The sequence below is a fragment of the Chinchilla lanigera genome, unplaced genomic scaffold, assembly GCF_000276665.1.
Source record: "Chinchilla lanigera isolate Chin_1 unplaced genomic scaffold, ChiLan1.0 scaffold00002, whole genome shotgun sequence".
Classification (NCBI taxonomy): domain Eukaryota; kingdom Metazoa; phylum Chordata; class Mammalia; order Rodentia; family Chinchillidae; genus Chinchilla; species Chinchilla lanigera.
Window position 1 is genome coordinate 25,907,323 of NW_004955403.1, and position 16,610 is coordinate 25,923,932.

Here is a 16,610-nt window from a genome sequence, read left to right on the forward strand (position 1 = left end):
ACTCACAAATCATTGCTGATGTGAAAATCAATTGAGTCTGGGTCACCTACCCTGTACCTGGCAACTCCAGGCCCCCTGCCCCGGCTTCTCTGAGCCCAGGCCTCACAGCATGGCCCTCAGGTGTGCTCTGGCCTGCACCTGCTGTAGGTCGAGGCCACGGCCAGTGAGCGCAGCGGCACCTCATCCATTGGTGCTTCTCCCTTCCGGCTTCCTGCGCCCTGCCAGCAGCCTGCAGTGTGAACATCATCTCCACCAGCTGGATGCGAGTCTGGCAGGATTTGAACAGACGGGAGGAGGCAGAGTGGGGCGTGCAGAGTCTGCCGGGAAGGCCTTCCAGCAGGAGGAATTGGAGCCTCCCGGCGATTCCCACTGAGCCGCGCTTGGCATCAGCCTCTGCACTTTGATTTGTTCTATTTTAAACTGTCTGTAATTGCCCTCCTGGGGAAGGCGGGTGGGGGCATGGAGAGGTGGGGGTGTGCAGCGAATCCAGGGATGCAGGAGCAGTTGGAAAACCAGAAACCAAGGGGCAGGGTTCAGTTGGCTATTAAGGCAAAGGCCCAGGAGCAGAAGGCCTGGGGAGGAAGATGAGCTGGGGGTCAATGTGACCGGAGGGAGAGGGCTCACGGGAAGAAAGTAAAGTCCTTACCTACTGAGAGACGCAGTGGGCAGGGCCAGAGTGCTAGACCAAGCAATTTGGAGGATCAATAGTCCTAGTGGATAGTTTGGATGTGGGAGACAAGGGGCTTCTGAGAACACAAGCCTGGTGACCAAAAGTCTGTGGTACCGTTTCCCAAAAACAGCCAAGGAGGAGAAGGAGGGACCTTTGGAAGTACAGGCTCCGACCCCACAGCATAGTGGAAACAGCTACAGGTGGATAGAAGTTCACCAGGACAGGCTGCTTTCCAGGAGAGGTTAGTAAAGCTGAGCAGGGCAGGTTCCAGGAAGCCCCTGGGGCCTGGGAAGGGTATCCCCTTGGCTTGGTGGGCGGGTCTGTCCAGCCCTTGGAGCTACTGGTCAGAATGGAGGCTGGGCAGAGCCACTACCTTCCCGGAGTGGGTGCAGGCCCTATAAAGAACAGTGCTCCTAAGAAGGCGCCTTCTGTGGCTGGTGAGTGTGGAGTGGTGGACCACAAGGGTCAAACGTGTGGTCTTAGGTGTCAGCGGAAAGGGCTTGGGGAGCAGGGCACTAAATTCTGAATAAAGAGCAGTTCTGCCACACTATTGCAGGTAGTTCCCTGGTTGTAATGCATCCGCCTGTCATCGCCCAGTACCATGGAAGCTGGAGGTGTGAACAAGAGTGATCCTAAAAGGTTGAGAAGCTGGGGCGAGACACTGGAACTAGGAAGTATGGCCATTGTTATGGGAGGTAGGACCCTGGAAAATGAGGCCGCAGGCTTTGAAGCCACACACCTGGATTCAAATCTCTGTCCAGCTTTTCATAAAAGCTCTCAGCTTCAGCTTCCTCACCTGTAAAATGGGGAGACAGTACAATCTATTGCTCAGGCCTTTAATGTTGGATTTGAGATGCGCTATCTAAATTCCCTACAAGGTTCGAAGCACATAGCTCTCAATGAATTGTAGCTATTAGAGAAATTTGTGCAAAGCATTTGGAGGCCTTAAGTGCAACTAGAGGTAGAACTAAAGCTTTGTGCTAAATCTTGGAAATTGGTTGGGTTCTGTTATGGTTTAGATCCAAAATATCCCCCCAAAGTCTCATGTTTTGAGTTGTGGGGCCTTTGAAAGCTGATTGGATCCTGGGGGTACTGTGTGGGTAATCCCCTAATTATGGACTCTGTATTAATCCACTGATCAGCTCATAACAGAACACTGTTACAGCAGGTCGAAGATGGGGCGTGACTTGAAAGAACGTATTCTTGTTCCCAGCTCTTCTCTCTCTGCTTTCTGGCTGCCATGGGTTGAGTAGCTTTCCACTAAGCTCTTCCACAAAACTATTTCTGCCTTGGAGCCACCGAACCATGGACTGAATTCCCCCAAACCATGAGCTAAATTAATGTTTCTTCCTTTAAATTGTGGGTGTCAAGCATTTAGTCTCAGCGATGAGAAAGTGAATATAGGTTCTATGAGGACTTGATTGTTTCAAAACAAGAGCAGTAATAGAGGTGTTTATGTATGTGGTATTGAGCTTTTTAAATCTTCATACCAAATCTAGGAAGCAGTTTAGATTTTGGAGTCAGGGTTACATAGGTTCAAATTCTAGCTTTATTTTCTGTGACCTGTGTGATGCTAGACAAGTTACTTTACCTCTCTGTGCCTCCACAGCTTCAAGAGAGGGAGAATAACATACCCATGATGAGGGATTTTTGTGTGTGTGTGAAGATGAGGTAAACGATTGATGCAAAGCATACAGAGTACTGTCCAACATAAAGGAAGTGCTACAGATGTTTCTGTTACCATGTTACTATCCCTATTATACAAGGAGGAACCACATATGATAGATTCTATAACAAGGCAACAGCCCACAGCAAGTGAGAGGTCGAGTCAGAACTTCTGCCAGGCCGTGCAGCACAGAAGCCCTCTCCTTTCCTAATTCCTCAGGGGCTGCTGCTGCTCACCCAGATCTCAATGGAGACCAAACTCCCACTCCCTGAAGTGTGTGGAAACAGGTGGGAAAGGTGTCATGCTGTGCACCACCTTCCTAAGGGCAGAGACCACAGTAGCTGGGAGACTGAGGCCGATCCTGGGTGGCTCTCTCCAGAGACAGCAGCAGACCCGGAAGGAAGGACATGGAGCAAGAGCAGGGTCTGGATGCAGAGAGAAGGAGGGTTTCAAGGATGATGAGCTGTTGGATGGAACCAGCTCTCTAGACAGGGCGAGAAGGAGCAGAGCCTAGGGAGGGCCATGGCCTTGAGGACCAGGACCCGAGCCATTGGGCAGTGGCAGAAGGAACAGTTAACTTGTTCAGGAGCAGAGGTGACTGACTGAGCGGCAAGAGATGTGAGCAGACCCCTCTGTCAGGAAGTCTGGCTCTGCAGGAGTGGAAGCGTTTGACAAGCAGAGAGGGTCTGGAGTCCCTGTGGGGAGGGCTGGCCTGAGGGCCTGAAGCTCTTGGCGGTTGATACCTTTATTTTCATGAAAGCAGGGGTGGAGAATTGCTCCTCTTTCAAGGGTTTCAGGCCCAGGTGGAAGAATAAATCAAAGACCACACACATAGGAAGCTTTTGATTTGCCTTGCTGGCCTGTTGGTGGCACCTTTGTATCCCCAGCACCAGCCTGGATGACAATGTCTCTCTAGAGCTGGGTCTCTGGGTCTCTATACTTTAGATGTAGGGACAAGGAGCTTCTGAGAGGGAAGCCTGAGGGAATGAATGAATCTAACTGACAAAAAAGTTGTGGTACTAAAAACTGCACAAAAAGAGATGTGTGAAGGTGATTAGCAAAGCCCACTTCCGGGTGTATTGTAGATGGGTCAAGGAAGTGTGACCTTAGGGGCTGTGACCTGGGGTGCTAGCTCTCTCTGGTCCCTGGCCACCTCGTCTCTGGCACATTTCCTCTGCCCTGCTTCTTGGCTTAGTTTCCATGAACTAAGCAGGTTTGCTCTGCCATGATGTTTTTGCTTTGGAGACAGTGACCATGGACTGAAACTTCTGCAATCATGAGACAAAATAAACTTCTACTGTGTCAGGTATTTTGTACCAGTGACAAGAAGGCTGACTAGTTCAGAAACCATGGACCAAAGAATCCCAAAAGATACCCACACTGAGGCCCTCTGCAGGGTCCCACTGGCTCCCGTGGTTGAGGTGCCAGAAGACTGAGTTGGGCTGATGGCACAGTAGGACTCAGGGAGCTTCCTAGGCACTTCCGAGGGGGAGAGGTACCCTCCTCTTTCAGCTCTCCTTGTCAGGAATGGAAGAATACAAGAAGGAATAAATGAGATTGGGGATGCTATGGCTTGACTGTTTGCCCCAAGGGTTCGTGTGCTGGAAGCTTGGCTCCCAGTGTAGTGAGAGGTGGTGGAAGCTGTAAGAGGTGAGGCCTACTGAGAGGGAGTTAAGTCATTGGGGAGATATCCCTGAAAAAAGGATTAGTCTCTCTCCCGTGGAATCCCAGTTAGTTTTTGAAAGAGCAAGCCTGGCCTGAGCCCCCCTGGTTCCTGTCTCAAGCTGGGATGGTTCTTTCCACACACACACTCCTCGCAGTGCCGCCCGCTGTGCAGTGGTGCAGCCTGAAGGCTCTCACCAGAGGTTGCACCAATGGGGCCACCTGGTCTTGGGCTTTTAGCCTCTGACACTGTGAGCTAAGTACATCCATTTCCTTCATAAGTTTCCCGGGCTCCATATTTTGTTGTGGCATCAGAAAACATACTAGTGCAGGGGTTCTGAGCTGCTTGGGCCACAAGGGAACCCAGTGAGCCCTGAGGGAAGGTCATTCGCGCTCTCTAGAGTCTCCTGCTGACTCCACTGTGGATCCTGTTGCTCTGTTTTAGAGAAGTATACCATGTCTGTCTGTTGACTTTATCAAAAAGGATCCTAAGCTATTCAATTTCTATGGAAACATTATAGCTCACTTCTGCTCTATGATAGGGCTGCCAGGGAGGGAGACAAGGAGCGGGGAGGGGAGGAGAGCACACACTGGGAACAGCTGGGAATGGGGATGACAGGGACCCTGTGGTTCTGAGAGCGAGCCCCAGGCCCCAGCTTGCTTCGGTCCATGGGCATCACGGAAGCTGATCACCTGCTGTGGCTTCCCTTTGAACTGTTTATCAGCTCTTCGATACTTTGCATCATTTTTTTTCTACAACATATACAGTTGATGGTTGAAAATTTAAAGTTTATTTTTGAAACAAGAACCAACCCATTTTCCAGAGGCATTCTGGATGTTTGGCAGGACAGACACTGCCATACTCAGAATGTCATAATGTGTCTGGAACATGGGTGTGGGCAGCACTGTCCTGGCCATGAAGCATTCTCCTGGGTCATGTTATCTGAGGGCCTGATGGGGGCCGGAGAGCTGGGCTTGTTCATGACTTGGCTGAGACCAGATCTGGACTGGCCAGAGCAGGTGCCAGGCCAGCGGGGACCTGGGCAAGGTGGCCCAGCAGCCAGGCCGGGCAACGGTAACTGCATATGCAAAGCTTCAGGAATGAGGGCATGAGATTTCTTGGAAAATGGAAGAAATTCCACCTAGCTGGGTCTCAGTATGTGCCCAGCATACCTCGACTGGACAGGCCAGAGAAGGAGTGTGGACACCTGATGTGGCTTGAGACCTTGAACACTCAGCTTGGACTTTGGATGCAACAACATGAGTAACATAGACCAGAATGCCAGCCTGTGTATTAGCCGTGGATCTCAAGCAGCTCCTAACCCTCTGGCAGTGGGCAGCTCCTCACAGGAAGCCCAGGGACCATGTGCTTCAGTGGGCTGCCTGTGGAGTGTGCCAGGGAATGGTTCCCAGGACCTGCATCCAGTGGCCCTGTGCCTTTGGACTCACAAACCAACGCACACAGAATTGGGGTCCTTCCCCTGGGGCTGAGGCAGGAGGAACAGTACTGAGCACAACCCTGCCCTGCAGAAGCTTAGCCCTGGGCAGCACAGATTACAACTGTGCTCCTGACTATAATACCCAGGCTCTGTATGGAGACTGCACACCCTTCCAGGGCACTGTTCTAAGCCTGTGTCACATACTAACTGGCTTAATCTCACAACACCCCCCACAAGGTCATAATCCCCAGGTTACAATAAAAAGAGACTGAGCCACAGAGACCTTCAGTCACTAAGCCACATTTGTGCAGCGAGTAAGCAGCAGAGCTGGGTCTGGCTCTGGAGCCTGAGCCTTGACCTCTGCCCACACTTGCCCTTCTCCCCTGGTCTTGGCCACTGCTGCCCTCTTCCAGAGGGGCTCGGCATCACCCCCCCCCCCCCCCCCGGAGGCCTGCCTGTCTCTTCTGGTAGACTGCAGGCCTTGAGTCTGTGCTCACAGGCAGCACTGCTCCTTGCCTCCCAGTTGGATGTAGGCCTCAGGATGACTGGTGCCTTGCTTTTTCCAGCACTTTCCACAATGCCTTTCACACAGAGGTGGGCCGAACCCCACTTCTACTTCAGTCTGAGCAGCTAGGCCTTTCTCTGTATTGGTTTCATGTGACACTGAATCAGCCAAAGAGACCCACAGCAGATGACCGTGCAGATCATGCACTGTCTGCTCTCAAAGGATCCTCGGTTCTGGCCCTCTGCAGGGTCCTCTCTGCTTTCCTGGTCCCTGTGGTTGAATTGCCTAGGAATGGAGATGGGGCAATGGTATAGCAGGGTCCTAGGAAGTTTCTCAGGCATTTTAGCTGTGAGGAGACAGCCTCTTCCTCTAGTTACCTCCTGACAGCGGCAGTCAGTCCTGCGGGGCCTGTGTAGTTTGCAAAGGCTCACAACCAGGGATTCCCTTATTGCGGTAATAACTCTTAGTTACTGTGGGATGATCAGGCCCATAGTCTGCCCAATGAGTGGATGGTGAAGGCTTAAATAAATGACACAAGTGAAATGATTTTAGAGCTCCAGGAGGGTTCAACCCTCTCACAGAATTCAAGATTCTCTGGGTTAAGACAAAGAACTTCCTTGGGCAGCCCGTATTTACTTGGTTTTTGAACAAAGGAGGGGGATACTGAAGAAAATGCGGGAATCTGGGCAGGACTTGGGAAACCCTGTAAGGACTTCTCCAGGTAACACATTATGCTAATTTAGGAGAACTATGTTATCTCCAGGAAAGCCTTCACTGTGGGAGTGACATTCCTGCAGTAGCAGTCTCCTCTTAGTTAATTGAGGTTGGAGCCAAATGTCCTCAGCTATGGCATTTGTCCTTTGAGGCATCCCAGTTTCACAGGCCAATAGAGGCCTCAGTGGGGACCAGTGACTCATAGAGGTCCACTTACTATGAGTCCACTGCCCATCTCCAGACGATGGCGTAGGCCTCTGGCAAACTCACACATAAACATGAAAAGCCAGTTGGTTAATGTGAAATCCTGCTCAGAGCTGCTTCACAGTAGTCTTCATCACTTCCTGGGTGACCTGATGCTCTGGTAAGCCCTCTTGCTGCCTAGGCTGTCCCCACAGTGAGAAGAGAAGGTGGGGATGCTTTTCTCTGGTATCAGCAACGAAAGAGGGTACTCTGCCTTCCTCCCCTCTCTCCCTCTGTCCCTTCCTGTGGTCTTTGTGCCCAGGGACCCTTCTAGAGAGCCAGAGTCCTCCAGGGCCTGGCTGAGGGCCGAGCGGGGCAATGGTTTTCAAGGTTGGCCATAGTGGGGCTGGGCCCTCCCTGGAGTGACTGAAAACCTCTGTCTTCATCCCTAGACCATCAGAGAGTTTCAGTCTGAAGCCAGATGCTACTGAGAGTAGGTGGAGGTACCTACCAGGTGCTCTGGGGACACAGGAGGGGACAGGGAACTCAGGACTGCCCAGCGCCACTGTGCCTTCCATCCTTTATAAAGCATTGCCACATTGCCTCTGGGGAGGGCACCTTGGGGACTTTCCTGCCCCGGCTGTGTGCAGCCCATCCCCTAGCGGGCCCTGGGACTGTGTGGGGTTTGTAAGGTCAGGGTCATGGCTGTCGCTGTCATCGTTTGCTCCTTCAGGAAGCTACAACTAGACAGATGCTCTAGGAACCTCATCTTTTATTTATTTTCACCACCATGAGAACTTGTGCTGTGACACCGCACCCAGAGCAGTACTTCCTGATGAGACAAGAAGGTTGTAATCCCTTCACAGCCCTCCGCTCTGGGCTGGGGGCCCTGACGGTGGGCTGTCACACCCTGATGGCACTGCCAGGGCCTGGGGTGCTGTGATGAGTATGGGAAACCTAGCGTCCCGAAGGCTGAGCAGGCCCAGTGGGGAGCCTTGTGATACAGTACATTTCTGACTTTCAAGGACAACAGAAGGAGGGGGCACAACTGTCCACCGTCAGGCATGGACCCAAAAACCTGTCCTTCGCCCACTTTCCTCAGCCGTTTGGTTTCCCTGGCTGAGACTGGGCAACCCCTGGGGAGCTGGCAGCGGGCAGTCTTTCGAAAATGAACATTATTCTACGTGTCATTCAGTAATCATCGACTGTTCACCTCATCCTAAAACAGTGACCAGTGAGAGCTGGGGTGGAGGAAGGTGTCATCCTAAGGGCTTTCCTGCAGGCAAAGTGGGAGCCTTGACAAAGAGGTGCAGGGAGCCCCAGTCCCACTGAAGGGGTCCACAAGGACAGCACTCCCCTTTTAGGGGAGGGGCATCCCTCCCTTGGCTTCGTGATCACCACATAGGGCAGCGAGGCTGTGGTTCCTAGAAGATGTTGGCAGACGTGGGCACATTAGCCTTAAAAGCAGCGTAAGAGCTTTGCTCTAGGCTCTTCTGCCCCTCCCCCGAACATCTCACACAGCTTACGGGCAGGGAAGGAAGGCATTGAGCGACTCAGGGGCAGGGGTTTGGGCCTACTTTAAAGATGGAGGAAACTGAGGCACAGAGGCAGCAAATGGCTTCCTTCGGTCAGCAGAGCTGGGACTTACAACCACGTCTCTCTGCTCTTGGCCTCACCCAGCCTCTCCTCTCTCCAGGGACTTGCTAAGTTTGACCAACTCCAGTACTAATGGCAGAGGCTGCAGACAGAGCCTGAGTGTAGCAAGGCTGGTCCTGGGTCCTTTTGATTTACCCCAGTTAGGCACAGCTGCCATCCGCATCTTAACAAGCAGGAAGTAACTGAGGAGTCCTTGCCGTCAAAGAGTCCAGGGACCCAGTTCCCCCCGCTCCCCTCCTCAACTGGTGGAGAATCCCCGGGCATTTCAGTGTGGAGGTGGTGATGCGGTCTGGGAGCAGAGTCTGGAGGACCACCAGTCTGCACTTATGAGGCAAGAGCTGGTATATTAGGACAGGCTTCCTAAGCAGCCCCCAAAGAAAACCACAGTTGTTTGAGCAGGAGGGAAGTGCTTGGTATTGTCGGGAAAACAACTTGTCACTTGACAAAGTGGCCAAAAACAGCCAGCCATTGATAGTATACAGATAAACCCAGGGTCCTGAACCAGGTGCAATGTCTGTCCTTCTAGGTGTCATTGGCCCCCAGGTGGCCATGTGAGTATGTGTGTGAGATCTCACCACAGGCCTCTGTTTCCCCATAATTCTGGCTCCTGGGGAGCATGAGCATTGCCTCAGAGGTGAATTGGGGAAAATGAAGTGGCTCATAGGGACGGCCTTATGGAGCAGGTGTTCTTGCTCACTGTCCCAGCACCAGAGACCTGCCCGTACTGGTGGCTCTGTCAGAAAGGGCAGGATGTCTGGCTCATCTTGGCATCCAGGTAATCGGCCATTTTTGTTTTCACGTGAGGCTGCATGCCTAGCTGCTCTTTATCTTAGGTGAGATTTTAACTTCTGCCAACCCTCTTTAATGTCCTTCTGTATCTCAGTGAGAACACAGATAGGAAAAGGGGGCCGTTTGTTGGGTCCCCAAGGCCTCCAAAAGTGCCAATAGGCTCTAGTCAGGAACAGTTTCTGAAGGCGACACCAGTACAGGCTGCCACTTAAAATTAGCATCCATTGGCCTCTCTGGGTGACGACCCAAAAGGAAAAGGTTGAAAACCCAGTTTTCCCTCCCGGGGGCAGAGGAAGGAGATTAGATATCACCATGGTGGTAAGGCCGAAGCGAGGGGGCCTAGGGAGTGGGGGAAGTCGGGAGAGAGTTCGCTTTTCCATGCTGACTCTCTAGCACTTTCCGTGAGAGCTTAGCTCCCTCAGAAATAAAAATGCCACTCTGAATTTAAATGATCTGGCCTTGCGGGAAATGCTTTCCAGCGACAGGACTGTTAACATGAAAAGTAAAAGGGAAACAATGTGGTAGTTCAAAAATCACTGTTTTTGGGGGGCTGCAAAACTCGCATAGCCCGCGGACAACTCCTGGGAGGAAGGGCCTTAGTTTGATCTGCCAAGCGAGAGGAACGCTGCTTGACAAAAGTTTCTGCCTGACGTGAAGGGAAACCTTACGGGAGAGATATTTTCAAGGACCAGGCCTCAGCGAGGTGGTGCATGAAGCAGAATTAATCGCTTTATGTGTGAAACTCTGTGGGCAGGGCAAAGGTGGGAAAGTAGAGGATCTCTGGAGTTGGCCTAGCCCAGGAGAGGAATAGAGGGTGGCGGCAGGTTGTGGTTTCCTTTGGTTTCTGATCAGGATTTGCTCACAGAAGACACGCGTCACTAGGGGGCGCTAGATCCCTTCCTGAAAGGCCTCGCGGCCGTCCGAACCTGAACGCAGGTCGGAGACAGCCTGTGGGACCCAGGCCGCCCTGCTGCCCATCCTGTTTCTGTGCCTCGAAACCAGAGTCCAGGGAATTGAAGGGGAAGGCAAGAGGGAATGGAGGACGGTCTTTTGGAAGGTGTCTCCTTCCTTTTGCTACCTCCCACCAGCTGCTTCTCTTGATGTTCCACCAGCCCAAGCTGCTGCTGTCCATGTCATCCCTGTGTCTTCCCTATGTTCTGCCATGTCACTTGTCAGTGCTCCAGACTGAACCATGAACCCCCAGCCTGATCTTGGAAATTATGTCATAGCTGAAGTGAAGTGATTTAAAAATCTGCTAATTTATAAACTTTTGTCTGTACACTGGGGATGGATGAAAGATTCTAGTTCCCCAAGGTAGTCTGAGTAATTAAAGTTCATCTGGCCTACCAAGGGGGTATATGGTTTTCCTTCTAATTCTTGCAAAGTGGTTACATACAGTCTGATCAGTTACAACCCAGACAGCTTTTCCCAGCGTAAATCTAGGAAAAGGGAGAGGGAGAGGGAGAAATTGAGGGAGATGGAGAGAAAAGACAGGGAGAGAGAATAAGATAGTAGGAGAGAAGGGACCTCTTGTGTGTAGAGACAGGAATCCTGGGAATGTTCAAAGAATATTCCCTAGAACAGGTAGACCAGAATCCTCCTGGTATTAAGGAAGGAGGAAACTTTGGGGGTAGGGCAGCATCTTCCTGTATACTGTCAGTGATTGCCATGTCATAAGAACCCACGGTAGAGGACAGTGCTTGAGCCCTTCTTCAGACTTCCTCTTGAGCAGTTCTACTGTAAGGCATTCTGTTGGTCAAAGAACTTGTCATTCAAACTCCTTGGGCATTTATGCTTCCCTCACACTGATAAAGTTAACTTATGAAAATTTTACAGAATTCCTTTTGACCCAGTAGACCACTTGTTAATCTTGTCAGTTCTATGCAGTGAGTTATGTCGAGCAGAAATAGCCATTGTGGGCAGAATTTAGGAAATCTCTGCACACGTGTAAAAGAATGTGATTTCCCTTCCTAATGCACACTGAATCCCCGTGGCGAGGGCTTGCTAAAACCCAGTTCACAATTCACCCCATAAGCAGGAAGGCTATAACCAAACCATTCTCTTGCCTTAGAAGTCACAATTTATGCTTCTAATTTTAATTTTCCTCAGCTTAGATCCCAGAAGGATTTATTAAATTTGCTTTGTGGAACCCATTAACTCTAAACTGAATAATGATGTTACTTTAGGCTTAGAATCAGTTTATAGTAAATTCTCTATACACAGGGCACTAGGAATCCTGTATTCCTCCATGACAGAATTTTAAGCCAGCTCATAAATGAAAAGGTTTACTCAATTTACCTAAAAGTTATTAGTAATTAACTGACATCAAGAGACTATTACTTGTCTAGGTGGTGAATAGCAAATGAGAATTCTAGCTAGAGAGGATATTCATTATGTGGCTTAAATTAGAAAGTAAAAAATTCCATTGGCTTATCTGTAGCTCTTTCATACCCTGGCTTAATGTTGTGGTTAAAATGGGTAACAGTGACTTACAAGTAATTTTTTTTCCTTGGGTTTGGTAGGATAGCCAAAATCAAATGAATAGCTCACATGCTCTTTCTTTTAGAAACGATGGGCTGTCTAACTTTGCATGGCAGACTTCTACAATGTGGTAGATAAGGAGGTGGAAATAACGGCAAGCGGAGGGGAGATTAAGGCAATGCTTCGTTAGTGAGTTAGGGACATTTTTATATGTAGAAAAAGCACATGTTATGACTGTCAGTTATGGCAGCTTTGCAAAGATCAAGTGCTCTGTGCAGAGAGGGGGGTGGCAAGAACCTTGCTAATAGCATTGTCAAGAGGCTGTGTGATGTACAAAGGCCGCTAGCCGACAGGGAACCTCTGCTCCCTTCTGTGGCCTGGACTTTTGCACCTTCCTCTGTGTCCCTTCCGTCTGAACCTTCTAGCACTGAGTGCATATTGTGAACTGGGTCGCAGGACTCAGATCACTTCTCTGTAGCAAAGTGGGATAAATTCAGAGTGACTCCAAGAGGCTGAGATCTTGCGATGTTGCTCTTTAAGGGTTCTGGGTGGGTGGGTGGGGGTGGCAGTCCCTCTCTGCTGGAGCTCACCCAGCCCTGAGGTGGGTGGTGGGTGGTGACAGCTGTTGGCCAGGTCCTTGTCCTCATTCCTCTGTAGTACAGTAAGTGAGCTGCTGTGAGTTCTGTCCGGTGGTTTGGCCACGGACAACATGACCTGTGTGGTACGGTGCCTATCTGCTTCCTCTTTGGGTTTCTCTATTCCAATGGCACTCCAGACAGATGATTTGCTTTTCAGCAGGTGAAGAAAGAGCTGCATTTGGAAGTGGGCCAGGACAAAGGGAGCAAGGAAAGGCAGTGAGCAGGGAGACCAGTGCCCATGGCTAGTGAGTTCACCAAAGTTACAGTTCTCATCTCCCAAAGTGCCAGAGGATTGGTCTTGACTTGAGGTGCTTCTTTTCAGGTGTTCGACTTAGGCTTGACGCAGGTGGTCAAACCTCAAGCAATGATTGGGTAATTTGTGATGAATGTAAACAGACTAAAGCAAAGTCATAGGCTATGGCAGCAGCACATCTCCTACCCGGACTTTTATTTTCTAAGACACAGTTGTTACCTACACTGCTTTTCTGTGCATTTGTTTAGACATTAACAAACTGCAGCATAGAGAGCAAGAGTAGTGATTCACTTGTTTTTCCAGATTTTCTGTTTAGACCATGTTAAACTCTAATTCGAGAAGAAACTAGACCAGTTTGCCAAGTGGAGTGACCTGATTCCCGCTGGACCCACACGTTATCAATCTGAGGTTGTCACTACAAAGCAAGTGTGATGAAGTCTGCCTTTCAGGCTAAAATCAAAGCCCTAGCCTGCCAGCCTGGAATTGCTGAGCGAAGCATGCCCTAATCAGCCGGTCTATATGTAGATTTAGACATCTCCAGGAGGCTGCTAGCCTATCAGGCCCAAACTGATTATTCTAATCAAGTGTTTTAATTAAGCACACTTATTGCCAGGATCACAGGAATGAGGCCTGTTCTCCAGTAGTAATGGACATTTTCTTTCTTTCTTTTTCTTCTTTTTTTCTTATTCCTCACAGTTAGTGTTTGGCTTTATGGGGGTGTAGTTAATGTTTTTCTGACACAGGCCATGGGAGAGTCCTCTGTGAAGCATGCTCTCCTAAGCTGGCATTCTGGCCAGCAGACAAAACAGTTTAAAGAAGATATTAGCAACTGGGTTGCAGATGAATCAGTACCCCGACAACTGCGTCCTTTTGCATCCTCCATGTTAAACACAAGTGCAGAACTGGATAGCCCAAATTGGAAAGAATATATGAACACACACACATTGGGTTGGCTTTTATTGGAATGCCTAGATGCAATCTATAGTCATCAAGTTATGGAAAATTTCGGTCACATATAAAGTTAAGAAGGCAAATGAAAAGAACAATACAAATCAGACAAAATTTACATCTCAAAATATCATGAAAGCATTTTGACTGGCTTTGCCTAAAATACTTTGAATATCAATTTCTTTTTTTGTAAGCTAATTCTTTTCATTATACAGGCCCCCCCACCCCCCAACTGTTAGAAAAAGATCTTTTGTTTACATATTCCCCAAGGTCACTATTTCTTGGAAAAGCATGTCCAGATCACAAGCCTTTTTAGAAAGAAATAGGCTCATTATACCTACTAACAAGACACTAATTGGGTTGATTTGACTTCATCTAAAATAAGCACCAGGAGATTCTCCAAATCTGTCATTTATCGGTGCCCGTGTAAAGACCAGTCATGTCGAGAAGAGGTTAGGACCTATGATTTCTTTTCCTTTGTCATGTGGTACAAGTGTTTCATGGTCAATATATCAGAGACATTTCTGAGAATTTAGACTCAGAGCCTATTTCACCCAAAAGTACTTACAGCATGCTAAATGCAGTCCCGTGGAAGTTCCATCGGACAGAACTGCAAAGACCTAAGTTAACAGTTAAAAAATAAAATGTAGAACAGAACCATGTTTATGATGTTTGAAATCTCATAGTTTTCTAAATTTGGGATCCATAATACTTGTCAAAGGATTTCCAGGATAAAAAATATTAACGCTAATCTGTGCTTTCATTCTAATAAAATATCAGCATTCATTAGAAGATTAATTACTTCGGTATGCTCTACCAAATACACAAAGACAGTAATAGCACTGATACTGTAAATTCAGTAGCTATCTTGAAACTTTCCCAGCCAATCTGTTTAATAAACACGCCTACTGTGCAATTTAGAGTATGTGATACATACAAAGCAGTTAGAAAATTATTTTCAATACATCACTTGAACCTTTATATTTACGACATGTTCACTTGCTATATTTTATCACCATTATACATAGAGGAAAACAGTGTGTACTATAGCTCAATGAACTGAGAAATATTTTCTAAAAATATTTTTGTGGCTGAATTTAGTGCTCACGAAAGAAATTTGTCAGAGCGGCTGGGACGGCACAGAAGTGCAGATGGCGGCTGCGCCGGCTCCCACCCGCTCCTGCGCAGAGGGTGCAGCTGTCAGTTCACCTCCCGCTGGGTCTGCCACCCCGGGCTTCCCCGGGACAGCAGAGGCTGCCATTCAAACCGGTCCCCAAGATGGTTGGGTCATGCGGGCTAATAGGAGCGTCTGTCTCCCTTTTTTGGTCCCTCTTGCGGACCTTTGGGTCCAAATCCCAGACCAGCAGTGACCCTGACTGGTTCCCGCCGGCTCATTCACCACTGCTGGGTTTTTGCTATCTTGCCTAGATCGTATGACACGTTTATGGTCACAAGGACGTCAGATCCTTTCCTCCCTACAAACGTTTCCGAGCATTTGATGCGGTCTCTCTCCTCCATCATGAAATGGAGCATCAAGGAACAGTAACATAACAGTAAAAACCCTGTGGTTAATTATAGCAACTCCCCATTGACGTTTAGGCTGAGAGGGCCGGAGAAGCCCTCCCCGCCCTCCCTGTGTGTGTGTGTGTGTGTGTGTGTGTGTGTGTGTGTGTGTTTGTGTAGTATCTCCCATTACATCCCACCAGCCTTGGTTTTCTCCTGTGCCTCTTAGTTGATAATGGCTGAGGACACTGGCTCGATGAAGGAGAGAGGGAGAGAAAGGAGCGGTTCTCGGATTAGCCACCCGCTTGGATTGCACTTTTCTGTCCATCTAAGTGATAGAAAGTTGCACATTTTCAACCTAATACAAAAATATTAACACTTCTGGACATTATAGGCATAAGTTGTTATATCTCTACAATATAGTAATTTATACTGTACAGCTATAACAGATAACAAAAGGTGCAATCCTTTAAAAAAATCACACAGTTCACATGTTTTTATCATTTTATTTTTTAAGTATAAACTTTTTAAACACTTTACATAAATTAACTCCTCTGAGACTAATATTTGATGTACAGTAAATTGTAATTCATATAAAAATCCATAAACAACTTGTCTCACATAATTTACAAAAAAATCAGGGTTTCCTCTGCTTATCAGTGACAAGAATTCTATTTGCCAGTTTTTTTCCCCAAGGCAAACGACGTTAGCATTGTAAAATCCATTATTAAATCCCCGGCGGAGCAGAAGTCACTTGTGCCGATGTCCTTTTACAAAGCAGCACAGGGAAAGCGATTGTGTATGAACAGTAATTTTGCCCCACATTTTAAAATGAACAGAGATATATATCACATCCTATGCAGAGACACTACTTGTAAGCAAAAGTCGACAATTCGGTAATACTTGGAAACACTGTACGCATTTTTTTAAACCTTAGTTAAATACAGTGCCTCAAACAGATGGCCCACCGCAAAACGTTTAGGCCTTTTTCTCTTTATGATTTTTTTCTTTTAATACTTTCAGTCCAACTGAGTGCAGCGATATGCATATGTAAACATATTCTTTAAAGCCGATCACCTTTAAGGTCATTCAGAAAAAAGCTGTCTTTGTTTTTGTCTGTGTGTGTCTGTGTGTACATTTTTAATAGCAGGGTCGTCCTCCCGGAAGGCTCTTCTGTGTCGGAGAGTCCGATTCGGATTGTGCTACAGACAAATCTGAGCAAGGGGGTGTGGCTGAAGCTCAAGAGAAAGCAGCGAACCAGTCCGGCGGTGGCGGCGAGCAGGGTGGCGGCCGCCTCTCCGCAGCCCGGCGGCCCGGGGGTTACCTCCTGCCGATCTCGCTTTGTCGGAGGAACTGGATGTTGTTGGCGCTGTCGGCCAGCTCGGGGTACTGCTCCACCGAGAGTACGTAGTACCCGTCGTAGCCCTGCACCTTGCCCGCGCTCAGCAGCTGGCGCTTCTCGCCCTCCGTCCAGAGGCGCGCGCCCTCCTCGCCGTCGCGCAC

The 16,610-nt window shown here is 48.8% G+C and overlaps 1 protein-coding gene across 2 annotated transcripts in view; it reads right to left on the reverse strand.

Annotated features, from left to right (window-relative positions):
* Positions 1-13,596: 13,596 nt before the first annotated feature.
* The window catches only part of Tenm3 (teneurin transmembrane protein 3), a 613,899-nt gene continuing 610,885 nt past the window's right edge, over positions 13,597-16,610 (reverse strand). For both annotated transcript variants that reach the window (XM_013513154.1, XM_013513152.1), the window contains one exon: positions 13,597-16,610. This exon is cut by the window's right edge and continues 13 nt beyond it. In XM_013513154.1, the coding sequence (XP_013368608.1) occupies positions 16,428-16,610 (183 nt within the window). In that variant the 3' untranslated portion in view covers positions 13,597-16,427.